This window comes from Convolutriloba macropyga, chromosome 12, assembly GCF_964194025.1.
Source record: "Convolutriloba macropyga chromosome 12, txConMacr16.3, whole genome shotgun sequence".
Taxonomy (NCBI): Eukaryota; Metazoa; Xenacoelomorpha; order Acoela; family Convolutidae; genus Convolutriloba; species Convolutriloba macropyga.
This window is the reverse complement of record NC_134479.1, coordinates 14,523,982-14,548,218: the sequence shown is the minus strand read 5'-3', so window position 1 is coordinate 14,548,218 and position 24,237 is coordinate 14,523,982. Positions and strand designations below refer to the sequence as shown.

At 37.6% G+C, this 24,237-nt stretch overlaps 2 protein-coding genes across 2 annotated transcripts; both read left to right on the top strand.

Annotated features, from left to right (window-relative positions):
* Nucleotides 1-5,363: 5,363 nt before the first annotated feature.
* LOC142350834 (uncharacterized) lies at nucleotides 5,364-7,025 on the top strand. Its single transcript, XM_075402795.1, has 2 exons — nucleotides 5,364-5,710; nucleotides 6,060-7,025. The coding sequence occupies exons 1-2, from the start codon at nucleotides 5,387-5,389 to the stop codon at nucleotides 6,588-6,590; spliced, it is 855 nt and encodes a 284-aa protein (XP_075258910.1). The 5' UTR covers nucleotides 5,364-5,386; the 3' UTR covers nucleotides 6,591-7,025.
* Nucleotides 7,026-7,547: 522 nt separating this feature from the next.
* Nucleotides 7,548-8,322, top strand: LOC142350394 (uncharacterized). The gene is made up of 3 exons (XM_075402241.1): nucleotides 7,548-7,736; nucleotides 7,804-8,035; nucleotides 8,216-8,322. The coding sequence occupies exons 1-3, from the start codon at nucleotides 7,548-7,550 to the stop codon at nucleotides 8,320-8,322; spliced, it is 528 nt and encodes a 175-aa protein (XP_075258356.1).
* Nucleotides 8,323-24,237: the final 15,915 nt, after the last annotated feature.

Here is a 24,237-nt window from a genome sequence, read left to right as displayed (position 1 = left end):
CGTTTTGCAGGACTCAATAATTTTATTCTTTTCAAAGAAAATTGACTATTGTTGTATAATTTTTGCGATTTTCATAACAAATACATATTAGACAACACAAAAAACGGTCCTTTTAGTTGTAACATGGATTGACTGGGCCTTCAACGTTTGCCAGTAATAGTGTGCAATCGTTTCTAAGAGTTTATAGAAAGATTCAATGAGCTTAGTTAGCAAAAAAAAAGTGAGTCCATTATAAACAGGTTTTACAAGTTTTTCTTGATTGTGATGTATTTTTGGCACAACCAGAGTTTTCTGTAATACTTAATGCAAAGTACTGACGGCGATTATCTTTTTTTTAATTCTGAGTCTAATAAATTGCGTTTTGTGCGACATGAACGGCTCAATAATTTACTTAGATTCAAAGAAAATTGACTGTTGTTGCATTTTTTTTTGCAAATTTCATAGCAATTGCATATCATGCAACAAGAAAAACGGTCTTTATAGTTGTATAATGGAATGCCTGGTCGCCAAAGGATTGTTAGTGATAATTTGCAATAGTTTCTAAGAGTTTGTAGAAAGATGCAATGAGTTTATTGAGCAAAAAAGAACTGTTTTTTTTTATAAACAGATTATACAAACTTTTCTTGAATATTATTCTTTTTTGACACATCCAGAGTTTTCTGTGATATTAAATGCAAGGTACTGACGTTGTCGGTCTTGTTTTGATCTTTGAGTTTATTGAATTGCGTTTTGTGTGACATAAAGGACTCAATAACTTTATTCTTTTCAAAGAAAATTGACTATTATTGTATTTTTTTTGCAAATTTCATAACAATTACATACTAGACAACACGGAAAAAGGTCCTTTTAGTTGTATCATGGATTGACTGGGCCTTCAACGTTTGCCAGTGATAATTTGAAAACGTTTCCAAGACTTTATAGAAAGATTCAATGAGTTTAGTTAGCAAAAGAAAGTGGTTTCGTTATAAACAGGTTTTACAAGTTTTTCTTGATTATGATGTATTTTTGGAACATCCAGAGTTTTCTGTAATAACTAATGCAAGTTACTGACGGCGTTTGTTTTTTTGTCAGTTCTGAGTCCAATATATTGCGTTTTCTGCGACATAAACGGCTCAATAATTTACTTCATTTCAAAGAAAATTGAATTTTGTTGCGTTTTTTAAGCAAATTTGTTAACAGTTACTTATCAGACACCAACAAAAATGGTCCTGTTAGTTATACTATCAATTGTCGGGGCCTTTATTGTTTGTCAGTGATAATTTGCAAAGGTTTATAAGAATTTATAGCAACATTCAATGATTTTTTGAGCGGAAAGAAGTGTTTTCTTTATAAACAGGTTTTACACGTTTTTGTTGATTTCAAAACGTTTTTGGCATATCCAGAGTTTGTTGTGATACTAAGTGCAAAATTTTGATGTTGTTACTCCAACGTTCAGTTTTTAGTTTGTTTAATTGCGTGTTGTGCGATATAAACGACAAAATAACTTTCTTTTTTTTTCAAAATAAAATTCACTTTTGTTGCACTTTTTAGCAATTTTCATGACAAATACCTTAATAGCAACATTAAAAACGGTTCTTTTAAGAGCATTATGAACTTGTTGAGCACCTAGTGTTCTTCAGTGATAATTTGCAATGGTTTCTAAGAGTTTATTGTAGGGTTCAATGACTTTGTTCTTCAAAAAAGTAGGTTTTCATTATAAACAATTCTTACAGGTGTTTCTTGATTACGGTGAATTTTTGGCCTATCCAGTGTTGTTTGCTTCATTACGAGCAAGGTTTTAGTGGCATTTATGCCCTTTTAAGTTCTTAGTTCACTAATTTTTGTTTGGTGCGAAATCCATCAAGATTGCTGTTATGGTGTTTTCACTTGTAGGTAGCGAAACTAGATTTTGCCTTTATCCCGAGTTGGGAAGAGTTTCCCAACGCGGGATAAAGGTTGTTTGGTGTCAAAAACTCAGTAGCAAACGTTGTATCAGCCAGGAAGTGAAGCTACATATCTCTGAACTCTGTTTTCAGCAAAAGAAAGGCCCCTATACCAAATTTCGCCTCAAGAATTCGTGTTCGAAAAAATTGCTTTTGTTAATTACTCACTAACCCCTGAACCAAATTGTACGGGGTTGGTGGCATTCGAATTTCCCTTAGCACCCCTTTAAACCCTTAGCAGAGGTCATATACAAGCACTGGCTAGTTGGGTTTTTATTGAAGTGCAAATTTGGGGCTTGGGCCAGAGGCATGATTGTGCAGGGGCGTGAAAATTCGATACCCTAAAAAAGTGATATTTGTTGACATATTATAGTGATTTAGACGCCTCATTATCTCTAGAGTTCGAATATATATATAGTTTTATATACGTTTTCCGGGATCTACAGGATGAATTTTGACTCTGCAGGGGTTGTACCCGGCCATATTGGGGTCGGGTTACAAAACACTAATTTTCGAATTTCTCCGTGTGTAGTAGAGCAATTTTGGTTCCGTTTTTTGGGTTAAGCCTGTTTTGAACAGTAGTTTCAGATTAAGGGGGTCCCCTATAGTGTTTTCCGTAGGAATGTTGAAAATTTGGCCGGTACATGCACCCCCACATTTTGTCCCAAATTGACATCGCTGTTGCTGTACAGGTGTGTAAAACCGGTTATAAGTGTTGTTATAACGCTGTTTTATGGTGGTATAGACCCATTGGAATGTCTCCTAGGATTTGCTAGGGTGCCAGGAAGCTACGTGTAAGATTTCAAAAAAAAATGGGGCATTTGGTGAACCCCCCATTTTGACCCTATTTGGCCCCACTACAGCTGTGCAGAGGTGTAAAATTAGTTATAAATGTTGTTATAACCTTGTATTATGCTGTATTAGACCCAGTTCGATGTCTCCTAGGTTGTGTCAAAGTTTCAGCGAGCCATGTCAAAGATTTATTGAAAAAAAAGTGTGTATCCATGACCGCACCCATTTTGGCCCTATAGGGCCAAATTTCACTCTACAGGGTAGTAAAACCGCTTAAAAAGGTTGTTACGATGTTATATAATGGTGTATTAGACCCAGTTTGATGTCTCCTAGGTTGTGTCAAAGTTTCAGCGAGCCATGTCAAAGATTTATTGAAAAAAAAGTGTGTATCAATGACCGCACCCATTTTGGCCCTATAGGGCCAAATTCACCTGTACAGGGTAGTAAAACTGCCTAAAAAGGTTGTTCCGATGTTATATAATGGTGTACTAGACCCAGTTTGTTGTCTGCTAGGTTGTGTCAAAATTTCAGGGTGCTACGTGCAAGATTTCGTGGGAAAAAAGTGTGTTTCTGTGACCCCCCCCACCATTTTGGCCCTATAGAGACATATACCCCTGTGCAAGGTTGTAAAACTACTTAAAAGTGTTGTACCAATGTTATATTGTGCTATAATAGACCCAGTATGGGTCTTCCAAGGTCATGTCAAAGTGTCATTGCGACAGGATTACAGGTTGTTGAAAACATGACAATAACGGATACCGCCCATTTTCGGGCCATGACGTGCGCCCGAAATTTTCATTTTGTGTCTTTTCATAACCACCTCAGTCAAAATATTAACATAAATAAGCGAGTTAATGTCTCTTAATTTGACGCTGGCTAACAGTAACTCCTATGCTTGATGTGATACTCATGAAGTATTGTTTTCAGATCTCTCTGTTTTAATCCTTCAAGTATTCTACCCAGACAACATCAGCCAGACAACATCAACCTTGTTCTAAATCAGGTAAAAAAGCAGTGATCTATCCTCTAGCTGTTTACTCACTTACGTAGGTTTTCTGCGTTCCAAGTGGTGCGCTCTCGTTGATGCTGATCAAAGAATCGGTATAGTGAAGTCAAAATTTTACTTAATTGCCTCTCTCAATTTTGACAATCGTTATCTTAAACATAGACACTGCTGGTTTTTTATTGTCTTTGACCAGCACTGATGTGCCTAGAGTGGCTGGCTGTGATGCCGAGAAGGTCATTAGGTCTAACGGCTTGCGTACAAGATGCGTCCTTTGAAAGAGAATCTTCCAACAAAATTTCGGTTGTCTTTTTTGTGTTTTTACTCTTATCTTTTGAACCAATCTTATCAGTAGACTATTTTCTAACTTACCAACTATAAGGCAGCAAGGCAGTGAGGGCATGAGTAGAATGCAGGGTAAACACTAAGCCCCTAGCAAATGCTTGGGGTGAACAAACAAAATTAACAATGTCAACTGGAAACAAATTTTCTCCTTGATCTTTTAATCGCATTGTGTCTTAGTCTTCATCATCCCATAGTCTCTGCTACTTTCACAGTGATATTTCTAACGTCAGCCACAGGACTGACGGTAGAGTTATTACTATGAAAGTAGCAGAGACTCGGGGATGAGGAAGACTAAGAGACAGTGCGATTAAAAGATCAAGGAGAAAATTTGTTTCCAGTTGACATTGTTAATTTTGTTTGTTCACCCCAAGCATTTGCTAGGGGCTTAGTGTTTACCCTGCATTCTACTCATGCCCTCACTACCTTGCTGTCTTATACTTGGTCAGTTAGAAAATAGTCTACTGATAAGATTGGTTCAAAAGATAAGAGTAAAAACACAAAAATGACAACCGAAAATTTGTTGGAAGACTTTTCTTTCAAAGGAGGCATCTTGTACGCAACCCGTCAGACCTAATGACCTTCTCGGCATCATAGCCAGCCAGTCTAGGCACATCAGTGCTGGCCAAAGACAAGAAACAGCCAGCAGTGTCTATGTTTAAGATAACGCTTGTCAGAATTGAGAGAGGCAATCAAGTAAAATTTTGACTTCAATATACCGATACTCTGAGCAGTATCCACGAAAATGGACGTTTTTGTGTATATACATGAAAAGGGCCATGTAAATATTAGCAAAATAAAAAAATCTATGAGCTCTGTCAGGGACACATAGATTTGTGGTTTAAATAAATTTTCTGATAATTTACACATTATCTGTAACCATTAAAACTGCCTTCTTCAGTTTTATCTCTTATTTTTCATTGTTCCAGCCAGCATAAAAATGAGGTAAATATGGCTTTGAGTTTGAACCCGTAGATTGCTAGGACAAATTTTCTTCCTCCAACATAGATTGATATTTGAAAATTTTCTCCTAGATATGAGTTCTTCCCAACCAAAAAGATCATCGAGAGTGCAAGAGAACCTGGCAAAAAAAGCCACGGAAGTTACGGAAATTCCATTTGATTGGCTCTTCTTGTTCTATTTCGAATGCGATGGAACGTTCAGTCGGGTAAGACCTGATAGCCCACGTTGGCCTTATGGTTTCAGTAATGATGCCAAGATTTCACTGAACAAAGGCGATATAGTTAAGATCAAGTGTGGCCCTGAAAACATTCCCCTGGATGGTGAGTTCAAGATGGTTGGTACTGAAAAGAAGATTAACTTCGTTATGAGTAATATGTGTGTGAAAAAGAACGATGGAATAAACGTTAGCCGTTTGAATGCGAGCGACATCGTCAAAAACTACAATAAACGGAATCTCCCTGAAGATGATGATGATAATAATTGCTTTGAGAGAGAGGGTCGGAGCCCCGAAATTGGATCGCAGACTGCTAAGAAAACCAAATTGTTCCCTGAGTTTGATGATCCAGAAATTGCTGATGAACCGAAAATTGAATGTGCTCTAATGGAAGAACTCCTGGACTACCGTCAGGCAAAAAACAAAAACTCACAAGCTGCAACATCTTCGGGTCCTTCAAGTAGTTCAGATAAGGTTATTGCTTCTGTTTCTTAAGAATCGTGCTTGAAAATATAATGAATCCGGCGCTCTGTCAGGGACGTCGGAAAATCAGTTGAACTTTGAGTTCCTTTATGTTAACTCTACTAATCATAGTCGCAAGAAAGAATCCCATTCCTAGTTTTTCAAAACTTGCATTAACTCTATAGTTGACTCATAATTACAATGACTGGGTAATACCTAGGATTGTTGACTTATTCGAAAATGTGGTTTTTACTAGAGCTGACGGATATTCAGACGCAAAGGTCATTAAACGTTTTTTTCAAACATAAAATTAAAACTTTGAAACTGCCTAACTTTGTTTCATAGTGATATTTTTTTGTAGGATGCTACTTGGGAACAATTTCGTCACTTAATGGGCCGAATTGGATCTCGTCTAGACGCTGGAAACGAAATTGCTCGTCAATTCATGACTTTCGCCAAAAAGGCGATGGACGAAATAAATCGCCTGCATGAAAATTCGCAGTCTAATAGGACTGACGGGGTCGTTGGCGAGGAAGTTGATGTTGAGGGCGATAGTGAGGAGTTCCTGTGGAGCGGAAAAAACTTGCTAAGTCTTCCCGGTAGTACTCCAAGAGAGCGTGCTATCAATATTGCAAATTGCTTGTGGTCCGAAGAGGAGAGACGGTTGCTCTGTATCGATCCGAGGAAAGCTCTAACCGGGAACAGAAAACCTGCAGACAAAGAGCGGACTGAGGTTTTCCATGAAGTGATGAAGAAAGTTTTCGGGGCCAACTTTACTGTCCAGAAATACCGAGATGTATTGAAATACGTAAATCAACAGGGCGTAGATTTGCAGAAAAAACAAAAAGCTGAGAAAGAAAACGTTCGCGCTGACGAAAATACCAACCAGTAGTTAAAATAAAGCCGGTGCTCTGTCAGGGACACGCGGTCTTGCGTTAAACAATGTTGAAACTACATTTAACTGCTGCTGTACTTTTTAATTGCTCGCAAGCAAAGTTTGTAGCGATTATTTTAGTCCTGAGGGCTTTTTGCGATTCTTTGTTTGAACAGTTTTTGTCTTTTAAAATTTCGTCTTTTGTCTTTTAAAGTGTCTTAAAATACGTGTCCGAAAGTAAGCTAAACAGGTAAAGGCATGAGTGCAATAACATCCCTTAGAACCTTACGGCTCATTGTTCTCTAAGTATCTAAGATACTTCTCTTAGTAACTTAAATTACTTTTAACTGTTGCTTTACTTTTTAAATGCTCGAAAGCGAAGTCTGTAGCGATTATATTATTCCTGCGGCCTTTTTTATGCATTTTTTGGTTCGATATTATTTGTCGTTTAAATTTTCCTCTTTTGTCTTTTGAAGTTTTTCAAAACTCGTTTCCAAGAGCAAGCTATACAAATAAAGGCAAAAGGACATTAACATCTCTGAACCTTGCGGCTCACTGGTCTCCAAGTATCTAAGAGTCTTCTTTAAGTAACTTTAATTAGTTTTAACTGTTGCGTTACTTTTAAAAGCTCGCAAGGAATATTTGTAGCAATTATATTAGTCCTTCGGTCTTTTTTATGCAATTTTATGGTTGAACATTTTTTGTATTTTAATATTACCTCTCTTGTCGTTCAAAGAACGTTACGGCTCACTGGTCTTTATGTTTCTATGAAAGCGACTTTTTATTTGAGAGCAATTGTTCTGACGTTATTCGGTTATGTTTAACTTATTTGGTTCTCTTCACTGTGTATTTGGAAAGAGATTTATATAATAATTAAGACAGGGGAAACGATGGTTTTTGATGAGTGTTGAGTGATATGATTAGGATTTTAAAAATACGCCTATTTGTATAACAGCTGAGAATTGATTTTCAGATATGAATCAGAAAACCATAAGTGAGAGTAAGAGTCATCGAGAGTTTTCAGTACCCCAAAGTAAATTTAAAGTGAGCAAAAAAGGAGTCGAGGGCCTAAAGATTTTGGAAGAAGCCTTGAGAAGGACTAATAAAACGGAGGTGAAAGCCCGCAACCAGATGCTCTGGATATCAAAAACGTTGCGCCAAATTGTAAGTTCACTTGGATGTTTACTATCAATAAATTGGATATTCATTTGGTTTTTAAAATGTGTCTTAGAATGCAAAAGAAGTTGAGAAAAGGAGAGATTTGCAATCGGTGCCTCTTATTTACAACGGAATCAATCTCCTCTCGTTCACTGGCGCCCGAGACGATTATGAGGGATACGGGAGGTTCCTCGCCAGGTCACTCTTTACCAAAGAGGAAAGAGTAAAATTTTGTTGGTTTTCCCAAAGGACAACAAGGGAAGGTCGATTGGCGGCTCCTGAGGAAGAAGAAAATTATTTTCGGGGTAAACTTTTTATTAAGTTTTTGATCCTCTTCTAATTTATAAAGAGAATTTTTTCAAATGACAAGTTCATGCGTGTTTGTTTCATTTCATAACTATTGAGTTTCCTTTACACTTGAATTGTGGTTCCTAGTTTCATTGACCGGACTATTTATTTCTATGGAGGGAATTATCTTGTTTCAGAAGCGGTTCGAAGATTTTGCGGTGACAGTTTGTACGCGCTCAGAAGGGTCAAAGATGCCGCCAACGTTCTAGGTCTTCGAGAGAAGAACGAGCGATTAGAGAATTGATTTTGCTGTTTCTCAAACTATCATTGTATGCAGTGAATTTGGTACTCAAGTTAATAAACATAGCTAGTGCTCTGTCAGGGACGCTGGCCAGTTCAACTAATTTTACGTTTACTGTAAGTTTTTGCAATTTCTCAATAAAGATCTCTTTGAAGACATTCATGCTTCTTTTTTGTGTTTACCTCTTTAATTTTTTTTAACTTTGGCGCTGCAAATGTTCATATCGTTCGGGCAAATTAGTTGACTTTCAGAAAAATGTCCCGAGATTTGGAAAATTTGTATCAAACCACCGGTAGAAATTTCTCGAAATTGGCTTTGACTTGGAAAATGTTAGCAAAAATTGATGCAAAACTTACAGACAGGTGGATAGATTGTGAAGATAAAAAGAGTCATAAAATTGTCGTTGATGATTTGTTGCCGGAAAATGAAGTAAACTTCGAGGTGAGTCGATTTCTTGGCAATGAGTACCGCAAGAGTCTGGAGTCAGTGAGCTACGAACCTGTTAGTTACCTTCCTAGTGATTCTGTTTTGCAGCTGGGGATGTTTGCTAAAAACGACATAACAAAGGGTAGCGTAATAGAGGGCGTTGTTGGTGTGTTGGCTGAAATTAGGGATGATGAAGTCATTGCAGGCCTTAATGATGTATCCATTCTTTGTAGTAGGTTAAGGGATATGCAATGGTTAATGCTCGGCCCCATTTCCTTCGTTAACGCGTCATGCAAATCAGACATTGAGTATCGTCAAAAGGGTAGAATTGTTTATTGTGTTGCAATAAAAGACATTTCAATGGGGCAAAAGTTAACAGCTTTCTACTATAGGCATTTTTTGGCATGTTTAACGTTGATTGTTTGTGTCCACACAAATCTGAGCACGGGGATCCGTTTCCGACAGCACCCAAGGACGCAAAAAAGCGAAAACTGATCGGTCCACAGGAAGCTGTTGGAACTCCGCCAAGAGGTAATGTAACTATACTAAACTTAGAAACCCCTCTCAGGAAAATTTTTATCGAAAGATTACCAACAAGACGTGCTTTGTATGATCTATCAAATAGTTCTAGCAATAATAAAGATGATTGTGAAGAACAATACGTTTCATATGATTCTGTATTTGGTGAAATTGATGCTGTTTTAAGTCCAATCAAAATGAGCACCCCTTTGAATTCACAGCAATTTGCTTTATCAATGTCGCCTGTTGAACCAAATGATAATCAAACCGATGAACCATTGCTTGAACCGACAGATATTGTTTGTTCTACTCTTGTTTGCTTGCAAGATTTGGAAACTGAAGAAATCGAAAACACAACTGACAATGTTGAACCTTTTGCTCTGTTTCAGGAAGACGGGACACCTCTTTTTTTGGCGCCAGCTCAACTACTGAAAGCTTTCTAAAGGAGTTTGATGGAATATGTGATAAGCATAAATTATCAAAGAATTCTCGACAAGACTTTTTAAAGTTGTTTTGCAAAGCATTACCAGTTCCAAATAATCTATTCTCTAAGCTAGCTGTTCTTTTTTTGCCGGATATTGTTACAACAGTTTTTGGGGATGCTAAGTTTTGTACAGTGGACATTAGGACTCAGATGGAAAAAATTTTGGCCAAAAATTCCGCTAAGATAGTTATGTCTTGGAGCCAAAACTGCTCTTGGGCAACCCGTTGGGATCAGATTAAACCTAATGAAGTGCAGATTGTTTCAAACGTAGATAGTGCTCCTGTATTTAAGTCTTCAAAACTTTCAGTTTGGCCTATTTGGGTTCAAATCTTTAACCTTCCACCTAAATTGAGAAGTGCGTTTTCCAATTTAATGCTGTTAGGACTCTGGCACGGCAAATCGAAGCCAGATTTCAAAAAACTACTTCCTGCTCTGGTTTTTGAACTTGAATCTCTGCGAGACGCAAACCTTGTCATTGAAGGGTTAGGGCCCATTAAGTTTAGAGTGCGATCGATTGTTGCGGATATGCCAGCCACAGCTTGCGTCCTTTGTATGATCCAGTTTAACGGATATTCATCTTGCCCTCATTGCTATATAAATGGTTTCTCCAGTAACCGAAGAATGTTATTTTCATGTAAAAAGTTATTTAAGCTCAGAGAAAATCTTGACTTTAAAGCTTGCGGCTGGTATGCTGATCGAACAAACGAAATGAAATGCGGTGTTAAGTCTTCTACCCCTCTTAACAGTTTAATGTCTTTACACTGGGACTGTCCAATTGATCCTATGCATCAGATTTTTTTTGGGTACTGGAAAAATTTCGACAAAAATGATGATTTCATTGTTAAAAGGAGAGACCTTGATGGCAGCAGAAAATTTGATCAAGAAATTAAAAGTGCCGTTTGATGTAAAACATAAACCCAAAGCCTTAAGTGAATTAAGTTTTTGGAAGGCGTTCGATTTTAAATTGTTTTTTTTTTTCATAGCGGTCCTCTAATTTTTCGACAGCTTCCCGTGCCTAAAAGATTTTTGCAGAGTTTTTGTTTGCTAAGTGTAGCGGTCAGACTTCTTTCGGACATCATTATAGATGACACAAAAATTGAATGCGCAGAAAACTTAATTCACGACTTTTTCAAAATTTCGTAGAGTTGTACGATGAAAAATCTCAATCCTTCAATTTCCACACAATGCGGCATCTCGGCGAACAAGTAAGGCGTAATGGACCGCTGTGGCTTTTTTCAGCCTTTTGTTTTGAGTCAGCGAACCACAATTTGCTTAGTGCAGTCCAGGGTACCATCAAGGAACCAGAAATTATAATTGAGCTTTTTGTAAAACATCAAGCAGCTACAAGTTCTGCAATAGTTGAGAGCACAGAAAAATGTTTAAAAGGTTTGACAGATGTTGACGCGGAAGTAAAACTATTCTGCGAAAAATTTGGTGTTAAGTTTTTTTTCTCTAGGTTTGTTAGCTCGGATGGTCAATGCTTTGCATCTCTTTCGTATTCTAGACTAGGCGATAATCTGGGAGACTGCTTGTTTCAATTAAAAGACGGGAGATTTTTTCGCGTTAGCGTTTTTTTTTCAAACTCTGATGGTAATTTTGCTGTTGGCAAATCCGCCAAAGTCGTTAAAGAACTCTTTTTTGATGAGAAAATACCAAATTGTGGTTTTTTTATGAGTTGTTTGGCCTTGGACCCTTGGAAAAAATCAGTGCTTCCGACCTTTGCTATAAGTCTGTGTTTTTGGTCAAAAAAATTTTTTGGTATTAAGTTTAATGAGGGAAGGATTTGAGCATAATTAGGAGGAAGAAACTTTGTCATTTTGTTTATTGTCTTGTTCTTGTAACATTGAAACAACTGAAAAACTTGTACTGTAAAAATTAAGAAACTCCGCTGACAGGGCCAGTCTGTAGACTCAACTTTTTATGACATACATATATTTCTCCTGTTTCAGTCAAACGTCAACATTCGTAATTGTCGGGGACTCGAATCTAGTCCGTCTCGAGGACCAAGTTTACCAAGACGAATTACTATCAAAACATAAAATAACACTACATTGCAAGCCAGGGTTTAGGGCGGCGCATCTTGAAGCAGAAGATGTGGTGATCTGCTCTCAATTTGACTGCTGCATTTTGTTCTTGGGCAATAATGACATCTCAAGGCACCCGACTAAACGCTGGATAATTCCACAACCCCCCCTCAAAACTGCTGCCAGGCTTTGTGGCTTTGCTAAGCTTCTCATGGAAAAGGGTGTAAAAGTAAAAATTGTCGGTCTACTCCCGCGGCCCGATGTTTCCTATGAGCTGGTCAAGGAAACAAATTGGTATATGCAAAACTTTTGTGGCTCCTCATATGTCGGGCCCCGAAAAATCCACCACAACCACTTCCTTGTACCCGGTCGACGTGATTTAGCTCACTTAAACTTTGATGGACGAAAGAGGGTTTTATCGTTCTTTCTACGAATCTGTGAAACCCGAATGTGAAAACACTAGCTGCTTTCCTTGTATTCCAAACACTTGAGAAAAAGTATTTATGTTGTTGATTTTTATTCAACTTTAATTGAATTTTTCTCGTGCATCCGTTACATCACGTTTAAGTTAATTATGTTAATTGTTTCAAAGAATAAAAAAAAACAAAAAGACCAAAAAGCCAAAAAAAAACGAAAAAAGATTTAAAAGGCAAAAAAAATTTGATGTTCCAGTACTCTAGACAGCCAAAAAAGTTCTGCCTTACGTTGAAAAATTTAGCAATTTCAATAAAAAAATTTCAAAAAAACAAAAAAAAAGTAACCAAAACAAAAAAGATGTGGAAATATTATAACCAGATATTTTATTTACTTTGCCCAAAAGATGTTAAAAAAGTATTTACTCTAGAAAAAAGAAAGAAAAAAGTGAGAATCAAAACTTATGTAATATTGAAAACAAAAATTTTCCGCAAACTTGGCTGTACTGTTGTCGTAAAAGCTGTCTTTTAGTATTTTAAAAAGTGAAAAATAGGATCCTTGATAAAAAAAAATTCCGTTACATCACGTTTATGTTAATTATGTTAATTGTTTCAAAAAATCAAAAAATAAACAAATAGACGAAAAAGCCAAAAAAGGAAAAAAAGGTTTAAAAGGCAAAAAAATTGATGTTCCAGTGCTCTGGACAGCCATAAAAGTTCTGCCTTACGTTGAAAAATTTAGCAATTTCAATAAAAAAAACAAAAAAGTAACCAAAACAAAAAAGATGTGGAAATATTATAACCAGATATTTTATTTACTTTGCCCAAAAGATGTTAAAAAAGTATTTACTCAAGAAAAATGAAAGAAAGAAGCGAGAATCAAAACTTATGTAATATTGAAAACAAAAATTTTCCGCAAACTTGGCTGTACTGTTGTCGTAAAAGCTGTCTTTTAGTATTTTAAAAAGTGAAAAAATAGGATCCTTGATAAAAAAAATTCCGTTACATCACGTTTAAGTTAATTATGTTAATTGTTTCAAAAAATCAAAAAATAAACAAATAGACGAAAAAGCCAAAAAAGGAAAAAAAGGTTTAAAAGGCAAAAAAATTGATGTTCCAGTGCTCTGGACAGCCATAAAAGTTCTGCCTTACGTTGAAAAATTTAGCAATTTCAATAAAAAAAACAAAAAAGTAACCAAAACAAAAAAGATGTGGAAATATTATAACCAGATATTTTATTTACTTTGCCCAAAAGATGTTAAAAAAGTATTTACTCTAGAAAAAAGAAAGAAAAAAGTGAGAATCAAAACTTATGTAATATTGAAAACAAAAATTTTCCGCAAACTTGGCTGTACTGTTGTCGTAAAAGCTGTCTTTTAGTATTTTAAAAAGTGAAAAAATAGGGTCCTTGATAAAAAAAAAATCCGTTACATCACGTTTATGTTAATTATGTTAATTGTTTCAAAAAATCAAAAAATAAACAAATAGACGAAAAAGCCAAAAAAGGAAAAAAAGGTTTAAAAGGCAAAAAAATTGATGTTCCAGTGCTCTGGACAGCCATAAAAGTTCTGCCTTACGTTGAAAAATTTAGCAATTTCAATAAAAAAAACAAAAAAGTAACCAAAACAAAAAAGATGTGGAAATATTATAACCAGATATTTTATTTACTTTGCCCAAAAGATGTTAAAAAAGTATTTACTCTAGAAAAAAGAAAGAAAAAAGTGAGAATCAAAACTTATGTAATATTGAAAACAAAAATTTTCCGCAAACTTGGCTGTACTGTTGTCGTAAAAGCTGTCTTTTAGTATTTTAAAAAGTGAAAAATAGGATCCTTGATAAAAAAAAATTCCGTTACATCACGTTTATGTTAATTATGTTAATTGTTTCAAAAAATCAAAAAAAAAACAAATAGACGAAAAAGCCAAAAAAGGAAAAAAGATTTAAAAGGCAAAAAAATTTATGTTCCAGTACTCTAGACAGCCATAAAAGTTCTGCCTTACGTTGAAAAATTTAGCAATTTCAATAAAAAAATTTCAAAAAAACAAAAAAAAGTAACCAAAACAAAAAAGATGTGGAAATATTATAACCAGATATTTTATTTACTTTGCCCAAAAGATGTTAAAAAAGTATTTACTCTAGAAAAAAGAAAGAAAGAAGCGAGAATCAATACTTATGTAATATTGAAAACAAAAGTTTTCCCCAAACTTGGCAGTACTGTTGTCGTAAAAGCTGTCTTTTAGTTTTTTAAAAAGTGAAAAAATAGGATCCTTGATAAAAAAAATTCCGTTACATCACGTTTACGTTAATTATGTTAATTGTTTCAAAAAATCAAAAAAAAAAAACAAAAAGAGGAAAAAGCCAAAAAAGGAAAAAAGATTTAAAAGGCAAAAAAACTGATGTTCCAGTGCTCTAGACAGCCATAAAAGTTCTGCCTTACGTTGAAAAACTGAGCGGAAAAATAGAAATTTTAAATTAAGATAAGAAAAAAAATGTGCTCTGTCAGGGACACACAAAAAAAAGCTTCATAAATTTGATAAAATTTTTCCTCTGCCGGGCTTTGCTGTTTGTCACAACGGTGAAGGAGTGCCGTCTTCCTGAACAGAGAAAAAATTGATTAATACTGGATAATAGAAATCACGCACTGTACAAAAGTTCTTCAGTTCTTGAAAGCTAATTTTTTTTTGTTCGGGAAAGAACGACACTCCTGTGCGTGCGTGCCTTTTCTTCAACAGCATTTCTGTGATTATGTGGGTTTGAGCATATGCCGTGCCTGTTTCATTTTTTCAAGTTCTGTCTCTCCTGTTGATTTTAGCAGACCATGTTTTGCTTGCTCGCAAAACATGTTCGGTCAAAATTAGCAGGAGATACAGCGCTCGAAACTAATTGAAGCAATAAGCACAGAATATGTCTAAACACATGTTATCACAGAAACAAAATTGAAGAAAAGACACGCGCACACCTGTTCCTTGCAATAGTTGTGTTCTTACTCACATTCTGTTCTCATTTGTCTTTCTACCGTTCGCATTTTTAATCCTATTGTTCATTTTTTCAGCCTCTGTTTCTGCTTGTTTGCGCACAGACGCAAACAAGCAGAAACAGTGGCTGACAAAATGAACAATAGGATTAAAAATGTGAACGGTAGAAAGATAAATGAGAACAGAATGTGACTTGGAACACAACTATTGCAAGGAACAGTCCCTCTCTGTGTGCTTTTTTCTAGTTTTTCCCCTTCAGCCAACTTTTTGTGATGACTTGGAGACTTGTACAAATTCAGTACTCCTTTTCCCACTGTCAGTTCAAGTTCCTTTTGTCTCATGTTGACTTTGGCAAACCATGTTTTTGCTTGCAAGCAGAAACTTGGTTTGCCAAAGTCAACATGAGACACAAGGAACTTGAATTGACAGTAGGAAAAGGAGTACTGAATTTGTACAAGTCTCCAAATCATCACAAAAAGTTGGCTGAAGGTGAAAAAACAAGAAGAAAGCACACAGAGAGGGACCCTTTTTCGCAATAGTTGTGTTCTTAGTCACATTCTGTTCTCATTTTTCTTTCTACCGTTCACATTTTTAATCCTACTGTTCATTTTTTCAGCCACTGTTTCTGCTTGTTTGCGTCTTTGCGCAAACAATCAGAATTAATGGCTGAAAAAATGAACAAAAGGATTAAAAATGTGAACGGTAGAAAGAAAAATGAGAACAGAATGTGAGTGAGAACACAACTACTGCGACACTCCGAGGACTTCTTCATCCCGGTTTGGTTGGTTCGTCTTTTCGGCCCTTTTTGCAATGGTTTGGTTTTCAGAGGCGAATCATTTTCATTTTCTTTTTTCATTTGCATCTTCAAGCCTTCTTTTAGTTTTATCAGTCAATGTTGTTGCTTGCTTGCGCCAATTTTGCGCAAGCTAGCATAAACAGTGACTGATTAAACCACAAGAAAGCTTAAAGATGCAAACAGAAAAAAGAAAATGAGAATGATTCGCCTCTGAAAACGCAACCCATGCAAAAAAGGCACTTTGCGCGCCTGTTTTTTCTTCAACCGCTTTTCTGTGATGCTTTGGGTTTGAGAATATGCCGTGCTTGTTGTTTTATTTTTTTTCAAGTTCTCTGTATCTCCCGTTTATTTTAGCAGACCATGTTTTGCCTGCTGGCAAAACATGTTCTGTTAAAATCAACAGGAGATGCAGAACACTTGAAATGAAATGAAACAACAAGCCCGGAACGTGTCCAAACTCGTTTTATCACAGAAAAGAATTTGACGAAAAGACAGGGGCGCACTCCTGTTTCTTGCAATAGTTGTCTTTTCAGTCACGCTCTGTGCTCGTTTTTCTTTAACCGTTCACATTTTTAATTCTATAGTTCAATTCTTCAATCATTCTTTTGCTTGTTTTCGTTTTTGCGCAAACAAGCCAAAAAAGTGACTGAAGAGATGAACTATTGGATTAAAAATGTGTACAGTAGAAAGAAAAATGAGAACAGATTGTGAGTGAAAACACAACTATTGCAAGAAACAGTCCCTCTCTGTGTGCTTTTTTGTGTTTTTTTTTCGGCAGCCACCTTTTTGTTGTGATTTGGGGGCTTGTACAAATTCTCTGTTCCTTTTTCACTATCAGTTCAAGTTCCGCGTGTCTCCAATTGATTTTGGCAAACCATGTTCTTGCTTCATGCAAAAACATGGCTTGTCAAAATCAAGTGGAGACACGGGGAACTTGAACTAATAGTAAAAGGGAACAGAGATTTTGTGCAAGCCCCCAAATCATCGCAAAAAGTGGCTGTCCTTTTGTGCTGTTCCCCCTCCTTTTTTCCTGTGGGTTGGGTTTCTACGGGCACACTTAGTGCCCGATGTTTTTTTCTGGTGGGCTCCTCTGCTAGGCTTGTTCTGCTTGCGCCACGTTAGGATTTAGGTATTTTCTCTTTTTCTCTCCCTTCCCCCTAGGTGTTTGGCGCAAGCATTAGGAGTTCCTCTGCTTTGGCTTCTTTGGGTTGTTTGGGAGGGGGTATCCATGCACTTTTGTGCATGGAAGTGTTTCTGCTGTTCTGTGTTGTTCGGTTTTCTTTTCTCTTCAGGAACAGGCGACACTCCGAGGACGAGGAGAGGACACACGAGGAGGAACTGGAGCGGCTCAGTTGGGGGCTGGCTGGCGGGCACGAGGATTTCTTCAACCCGGTTTGGTTGGTTTTTCTTTTCGGCCCTTTTTGCAATGGTTTGGTTTTCAGAGGCGAATGACTTTCATTTTCTCCTTTCCCATTTGCACCTTCAAGCCTACTTTTAGTTTTATCAGTCAATGTTTTTGCTTGCTTGCGCCGATGTTGCGCAAGCCAGCATAAACAGTGACTGATGAAACCAAAAGAAAGCTTAAAGATGCAAACGGAAAAGATGAAGATGAAAATGATTCGCCTCTGAAAACTCAACCAATGCAAAAAAGGCACTTTGCGCGCCTGTCTTTTCTTCAACCGCATTTCTGTGACGCTTTGGGTTTGAGCATATGCCGTGCTTGTTGCTTTATTTTTTTTTCAAGTTCTCTGTATCTCCCGTATATTTTAGCAGACCATGTTTTGCCTGCTGGCAAAACATGTTCTGTTAAAATCAACAGGAGATGCAGAACACTTGAAATGAAATAAAACAACAAGCCCGGAATGTGTCCAAACTCGTTTTATCACAGAAAAGAGGTTGACAAAAAGACAGGGGCGCACTCCTGTTTCTTGCAATAGTTGTTTTTTCAGTCACGCTCTGTGCTCGTTTTTCTTTAACCGTTCACATTTTTAATTCTATAGTTCAATTCTTCAATCATTCTTTTGCTTGTTTCCGTTTTTGCGCAAACAAGCAGAAAAAGTGACTGAAGAGATGAACTATTGGATTAAAAATGTGTACAGTAGAAAGAAAAATGAGAACAGATTGTGAGTGAAAACACAACTATTGCAAGAAACAGTCCCTCTCTGTGTGCTTTTTTGTGTTTTTTTTTTCCTGCAGCCACCTTTGTGACGGTTTGGGGGCTTGCACAAATTCTATGTTCCCTTTTTACTATCAGTTCAAGTTAACTGTGTCTCCACTTGGTTTTGGCAAACCATGTTTTTGCTTGCATGCAAGAACATGGTTTGTCAAAATCAAGTGGAGACACGGGGAACTTGAACTGATAGTAAAAAAGAGAACAGAGAATTTGTACAAGCCCCCAAATCATCGCAAAAAAGTGGCTGTCCTTTTGTGCTGTTCCCCCTCCTTTTTTCCTGTGGGTTGGGTTTCTACGGTCACACTTAGTGCCCGATGTTTCTTTCTGGTGGGCTCCTCTGCTAGGCTTGTTCTGCTTGCGCCACGTTAGGATTTAGGTATTTTCTCTTTTTTCTCTCCCTTCCCCCTAGGTGTTTGGCGCAAGCATTAGGATTTGCTCTGCTTTGGCTTCTTTGGGTTGTTTGGGAGGGGGTATCCATGCACGTTTGTGCATGGAAGTGTTTCTGCTGTTCTGTGTTGTTCAGTTTTTTTTCTCTTCAGGAACAGGCGACACTCCGAGGACGAGGAGAGGACACACGAGGAGGAACTGGAACGGCTCAGTTGGGGGCTGGCTGGCGGGCACGAGGACTTCTTCAACCCGGTTTGGTTGGTTCTTCTTTTCGGCCCTTTTTGCAATGGTTTGGTTTTCAGAGGCGAATCACTTTCATTTTCTCCTTTTCCATTTGCACCTTCAAGCGTACTTTTAGTTTTATTAGTCAATGTTTTTGCTTGCTTGCGCCGATGTTGCGCAAGCCAGTATAAACAGTGACTGGTGAAACCAAAAGAAAGATTAAAGATGCAAACGGAAAAGATGAAGATGAAAATGATTCGCCTCTGAAAACTCAACCAATGCAAAAAAGGCACTTTGCGCGCCTGTCTTTTCTTCAACCGCTTTTCTTTGATGCTTTGGGTTTGAGCATATGCCGTGCTTGTTGTTTTTTTTTCAAGTTCTCTGTATCTCCCGTTTATTTTAGCAGACCATGTTTTGCCTGCTGGCAAAACATGTTCTGTTAAAATCAACAGGAGATGCAGAACACTTGAAATGAAATAAAACAACAAGCCCGGAATGTGTCCAAACTCGTTTTATCACAGAAAAGAGGTTGACAAAAAGACAGGGGCGCACTCCTGTTTCTTGCAATAGTTGTTTTTTTCAGTCACGCTCTGTGCTCGTTTTTCTTTAACCGTTCACATTTTTAATTCTATAGTTCAATTCTTCAGTCATTTTTTTGCTTGTTTGCGTTTTTGCGCAAACAAGCAGAAAAAGTGACTGAAGAGATGAACTATTGGATTAAAATGTGTACAGTAGAAAGAAAAATGAGAACAGAATGTGAGTGAAAACACAGCTATTGCAAGAAACAGTCCCTCTCTGTGTGCTTTTTTGTGTTTTTTTTCGGCAGCCACCTTTTTGTTATGATTTGGGGGCTTGTACAAATTCTCTGTTCCCTTTTCACTATCAGTTCAAGTTAACTGTGCCTCCACTTGGTTTTGGCAAACCATGTTTTTGCTTGCATGCAAGAACATGGTTTGTCAAAATCAAGTGGAGACACGGGGAACTTGAACTGATAGTAAAAAGAGAACAGAGAATTTGTACAAGCCCCCAAATCATCGCAAAAAAGTGGCTGTCCTTTTGTGCTGTTCCCCCTCCTTTTTTCCTTTGGGTTGGGTTTCTACGGGCACACTTAGTGCCCGATGTTTCTTTCTGGTGGGCTCCTCTGATAGGCTTGTTCTGCTTGCGCCACGTTAGGATTTAGGTATTTTCTCTTTTTTCTCTCCCTTCCCCCTAGGTGTTTGGCGCAAGCATTAGGATTTGGTCTGCTTTGGCTTCTTTGGGTTGTTTGGGAGGGGGTAACCATGCACGTTTGTGCATGGAAGTGTTTCTGCTGTTCTGTGTTGTTCAGTATTCTTTTCTCTTCAGGAACAGGCGACACCCCGAGGACGAGGAGAGGACACACGAGGAGGAACTGGAGCGGCTCAGTTGGGGGCTGGCTGGCGGGCACGAGGACTTCTTCAACCCGGTTTGGTTGGTTCTTCTTTTCGGCCCTTTTTGCAATGGTTTGGTTTTCAGAGGCGAATCACTTTCATTTTCTCCTTTTCCATTTGCACCTTCAAGCCTACTTTTAGTTTTATCAGTCAATGTTTTTGCTTGCTTGCGCCGATGTTGCGCAAGCCAGCATGAACAGTGACTCGTGAAACCAAAAGAAAGCTTAAAGATGCAAACGGAAAAGATGAAGATGAAAATGATTCGCCTCTGAAAACTCAACCAATGCAAAAAAGGCACTTTGCGCGCCTGTCTTTTCTTCAACCGCTTTTCTTTGATGCTTTGGGTTTGAGCATATGCCGTGCTTGTTGTTTTATTTTTTTCAAGTTCTCTGTATCTCCCGTTTATTTTAGCAGACCATGTTTTGCCTGCTGGCAAAACATGTTCTGTTAAAATCAACAGGAGATGCAGAACACTTGAAATGAAATAAAACAACAAGCCCGGAATGTGTCCAAACTCGTTTTATCACAGAAAAGAGGTTGACGAAAAGACAGGGGCGCACTCCTGTTTCTTGCAATAGTTGTTTTTTTTCAGTCACGCTCTGTACTCGTTTTTCTTTAACCGTTCACATTTTTAATTCTATAGTTCAATTCTTCAGTCATTCTTTTGCTTGTTTGCGTTTTTGCGCAAACAAGCAGAAAAAGTGACTGAAGAGATGAACTATTGGATTAAAATGTGTACAGTAGAAAGAAAAATGAGAACAGAATGTGAGTGAAAACACAGCTATTGCAAGAAACAGTCCCTCTCTGTGTGCTTTTTTGTGTTTTTTTTCGGCAGCCACCTTTTGGTTATGATTTGGGGGCTTGTACAAATTCTCTGTTCACTTTTCACTATCAGTTCAAGTTAACTGTGTCTCCACTTGGTTTTGGCAAACCATGTTTTTGCTTGCATGCAAGAACATGGTTTGTCAAAATCAAGTGGAGACACGGGGAACTTGAACTGATAGTAAAAAGAGAACAGAGAATTTGTACAAGCCCCCAAATCATCGCAAAAAAGTGGCTGTCCTTTTGTGCTGTTCCCCCTCCTTTTTTCCTGTGGGTTGGGTTTCTACGGGCACACTTAGTGCCCGATGTTTCTTTCTGGTGGGCTCCTCTGCTAGGCTTGTTCTGCTTGTGCCACGTTAGGATTTAGGTATTTTCTCTTTTTTCTCTCCCTTCCCCCTAGGTGTTTGGCGCAAGCATTAGGATTTGCTCTGCTTTGGCTTCTTTGGGTTGTTTGGGAGAGGGTATCCATGCACGTTTCTCTTCAGGAACAGGCGACACTCCGAGGACGAGGAGAGGACACACGAGGAGGAACTGGAGCGGCTCAGTTGGGGGCTGGCTGGCGGGCACGAGGACTTATTCAACCCGGTTTGGTTGGTTCTTCTTTTCGGCCCTTTTTGCAATGGTTTGGTTTTCAGAGGCGAATCACTTTCATTTTCTCCTTTTCCATTTGCACCTTCAAGCCTACTTTTAGTTTTATCAGTCAATGTTTTTGCTTGCTTGCGCCGATGTTGCGCAAGCCAGCATAAACAGTGACTGGTGAAACCAAAAGAAAGCTTAAAGATGCAAACGGAAAAGATGAAGATGAAAATGATTCGCCTCTGAAAACTCAACCAATGCAAAAAAAGGCACTTTGCGCGCCTGTCTTTTCTTCAACCGCTTTTCTGTGATGCTTTGGGTTTGAGCATATGCCGTGCTTGTTGTTTTGTTTTTTTCAAGTTCTCTGTATCTCCCGTTTATTTTAGCAGACCATGTTTTGCCTGCTGGCAAAACATGTTCTGTTAAAATCAACAGGAGATGCAGAACACTTGAAATGAAATAAAACAACAAGCCCGGAATGTGTCCAAACTCGTTCTATCACAGAAAAGAGGTTGACGAAAAGACAGGGGCGCACTCCTGTTTCTTGCAATAGTTGTTTTTTTCAGTCACGCTCTGTGCTCGTTTTTCTTTAACCGTTCACATTTTTAATTCTATAGTTCAATTCTTCAGTCATTCTTTTGCTTGTTTGCGTTTTTGCGCAAACAAGCAGAAAAAGTGACTGAAGAGATGAACTATTGGATTAAAAATGTGTACAGTAGAAAGAAAAATGAGAACAGAATGTGAGTGAAAACACAGCTATTGCAAGAAACAGTCCCTCTCTGTGTGCTTTTTTGTGTTTTTTTTCGGCAGCCACCTTTTTGTTATGATTTGGGGGCTTGTACAAATTCTCTGTTCACTTTTCACTATCAGTTCAAGTTAACTGTGTCTCCACTTGGTTTTGGCAAACCATGTTTTTGCTTGCATGCAAGAACATGGTTTGTCAAAATCAAGTGGAGACACGGGGAACTTGAACTGATAGTAAAAAGAGAACAAAGAATTTGTACAAGCCCCCAAATCATCGCAAAAAAGTGGCTGTCCTGTTGTGCTGTTCCCCCTCCTTTTTTCCTGTGGGTTGGGTTTCTACGGGCACACTTAGTGCCCGATGTTTCTTTCTGGTGGGCTCCTCTGCTAGGCTTGTTCTGCTTGCGCCACGTTAGGATTTAGGTATTTTCTCTTTTTTCTCTCCCTTCCCCCTAGGTGTTTGGCGCAAGCATTAGGATTTGCTCTGCTTTGGCTTCTTTGGGTTGTTTGGGAGGGGGTATCCATGCACGTTTGTGCATGGAAGTGTTTCTGCTGTTCTGTGTTGTTCAATTTTTTTTCTGTTCAGGAATAGACGACACTCCGAGGACGACACCCGAGGGTGACGATACGATACCCGAAGACGACACCCGATGGTGACGATACGACACCCGAAGAACGATCAAGAAAAGAGAAATTTTAAGAAAAAGAAAAAAAATCAAAAAGAAAAAAAATCAAAAAAGGAATTGGCGCGAAGGACTCTTTCATGTGATAGATTGATAATTCGATGTCTTTGTTTCTTTTTGTGATGCTTTTTTATTTTTTAGATTCAATTGTTGACGTTTTCAAAAGGTTTTGTTGCTAAGATAGAACTTAAGATAAGGACCTAGGACGGCTCTTTCGGCTATTTTTGAGCGCTTTTTTTATGTTTTTTTAATGTTTTTTGAGCCGATTTTTTTCTTCCAAAAAAAGTTAATCTTGCAAGTTCTTGCAAGAATCTTGCAAGAAAAAGTTAATTCTTGCAAGGTTCTTGCAAGATCTTGCAAGAAAAAGTTAATCTTGCAAGATCTTGCAAGAATCTTGCAAGAATCTTGCAAGACGTAACATCGTCTTGCAAGATCTTGCAAGAATCTTGCAAGATCTTGCAAGATTAACTTTTTTTCCGACTCGGGCAGTCAATTAGTGGTAAATTATTTTGACTGCAAAACGAGTCTTTTACTGCTATAAATAAGAAAGTTATTGGGGTGTTACCAAAAAGGTGGGAATTTTAGCGGTTGGTTTAGAACAAGGGCAAAAAAATCTCCATTTTACACAAGAACAACGAACAAAGAATTTGATCATAAAAAACAAATCAAATCTTAAGCTTTACAATGACATGCACGTAAAAAAAATTAATAACTATAAGTTAATCCGAAACTGAGTAGTTGCCTGCTAAATAATCATCATGATAATATGAGTGTAGCTTGCTCACAAGTTAAATTTTTGAAACTAAACAGATAAATCGGGAATTTCTTCAAATAATGGTAAGTAGGAAATTCTCTTTTCCGGGAAGTGATCCCTAAAAACAGGAAACCTAATGAAGAAAATTCTTTTCTGTTTCTCCAGTTGTCATATCACAAAAATGTGACCCACTTTATATTTCGCTTATAACTCTAGTAAATCATTTTTATCATTTTTTACTCTCAGAGGAAAGAACCCTATATTGGAGACTCTTAAATTTTCCCAATTTTTAAAGTGTTGTAAGTAAACTTTTAGTACTCACACTCAAACCTCCTTGCAGTATATATTTTCGAGCCTCATAGCAATCATATGAAACAACACAATTAGCCCCGCAAAATGATTCAAAATGTCAATAGGTGACAAGTGTTGCCAATCACAAACAGATATGTTGTACTCTCATCGGGAAGAAAAAATTTTGGAAGATTTTGGAAAATTTTGCTGATCCTAATTTCAG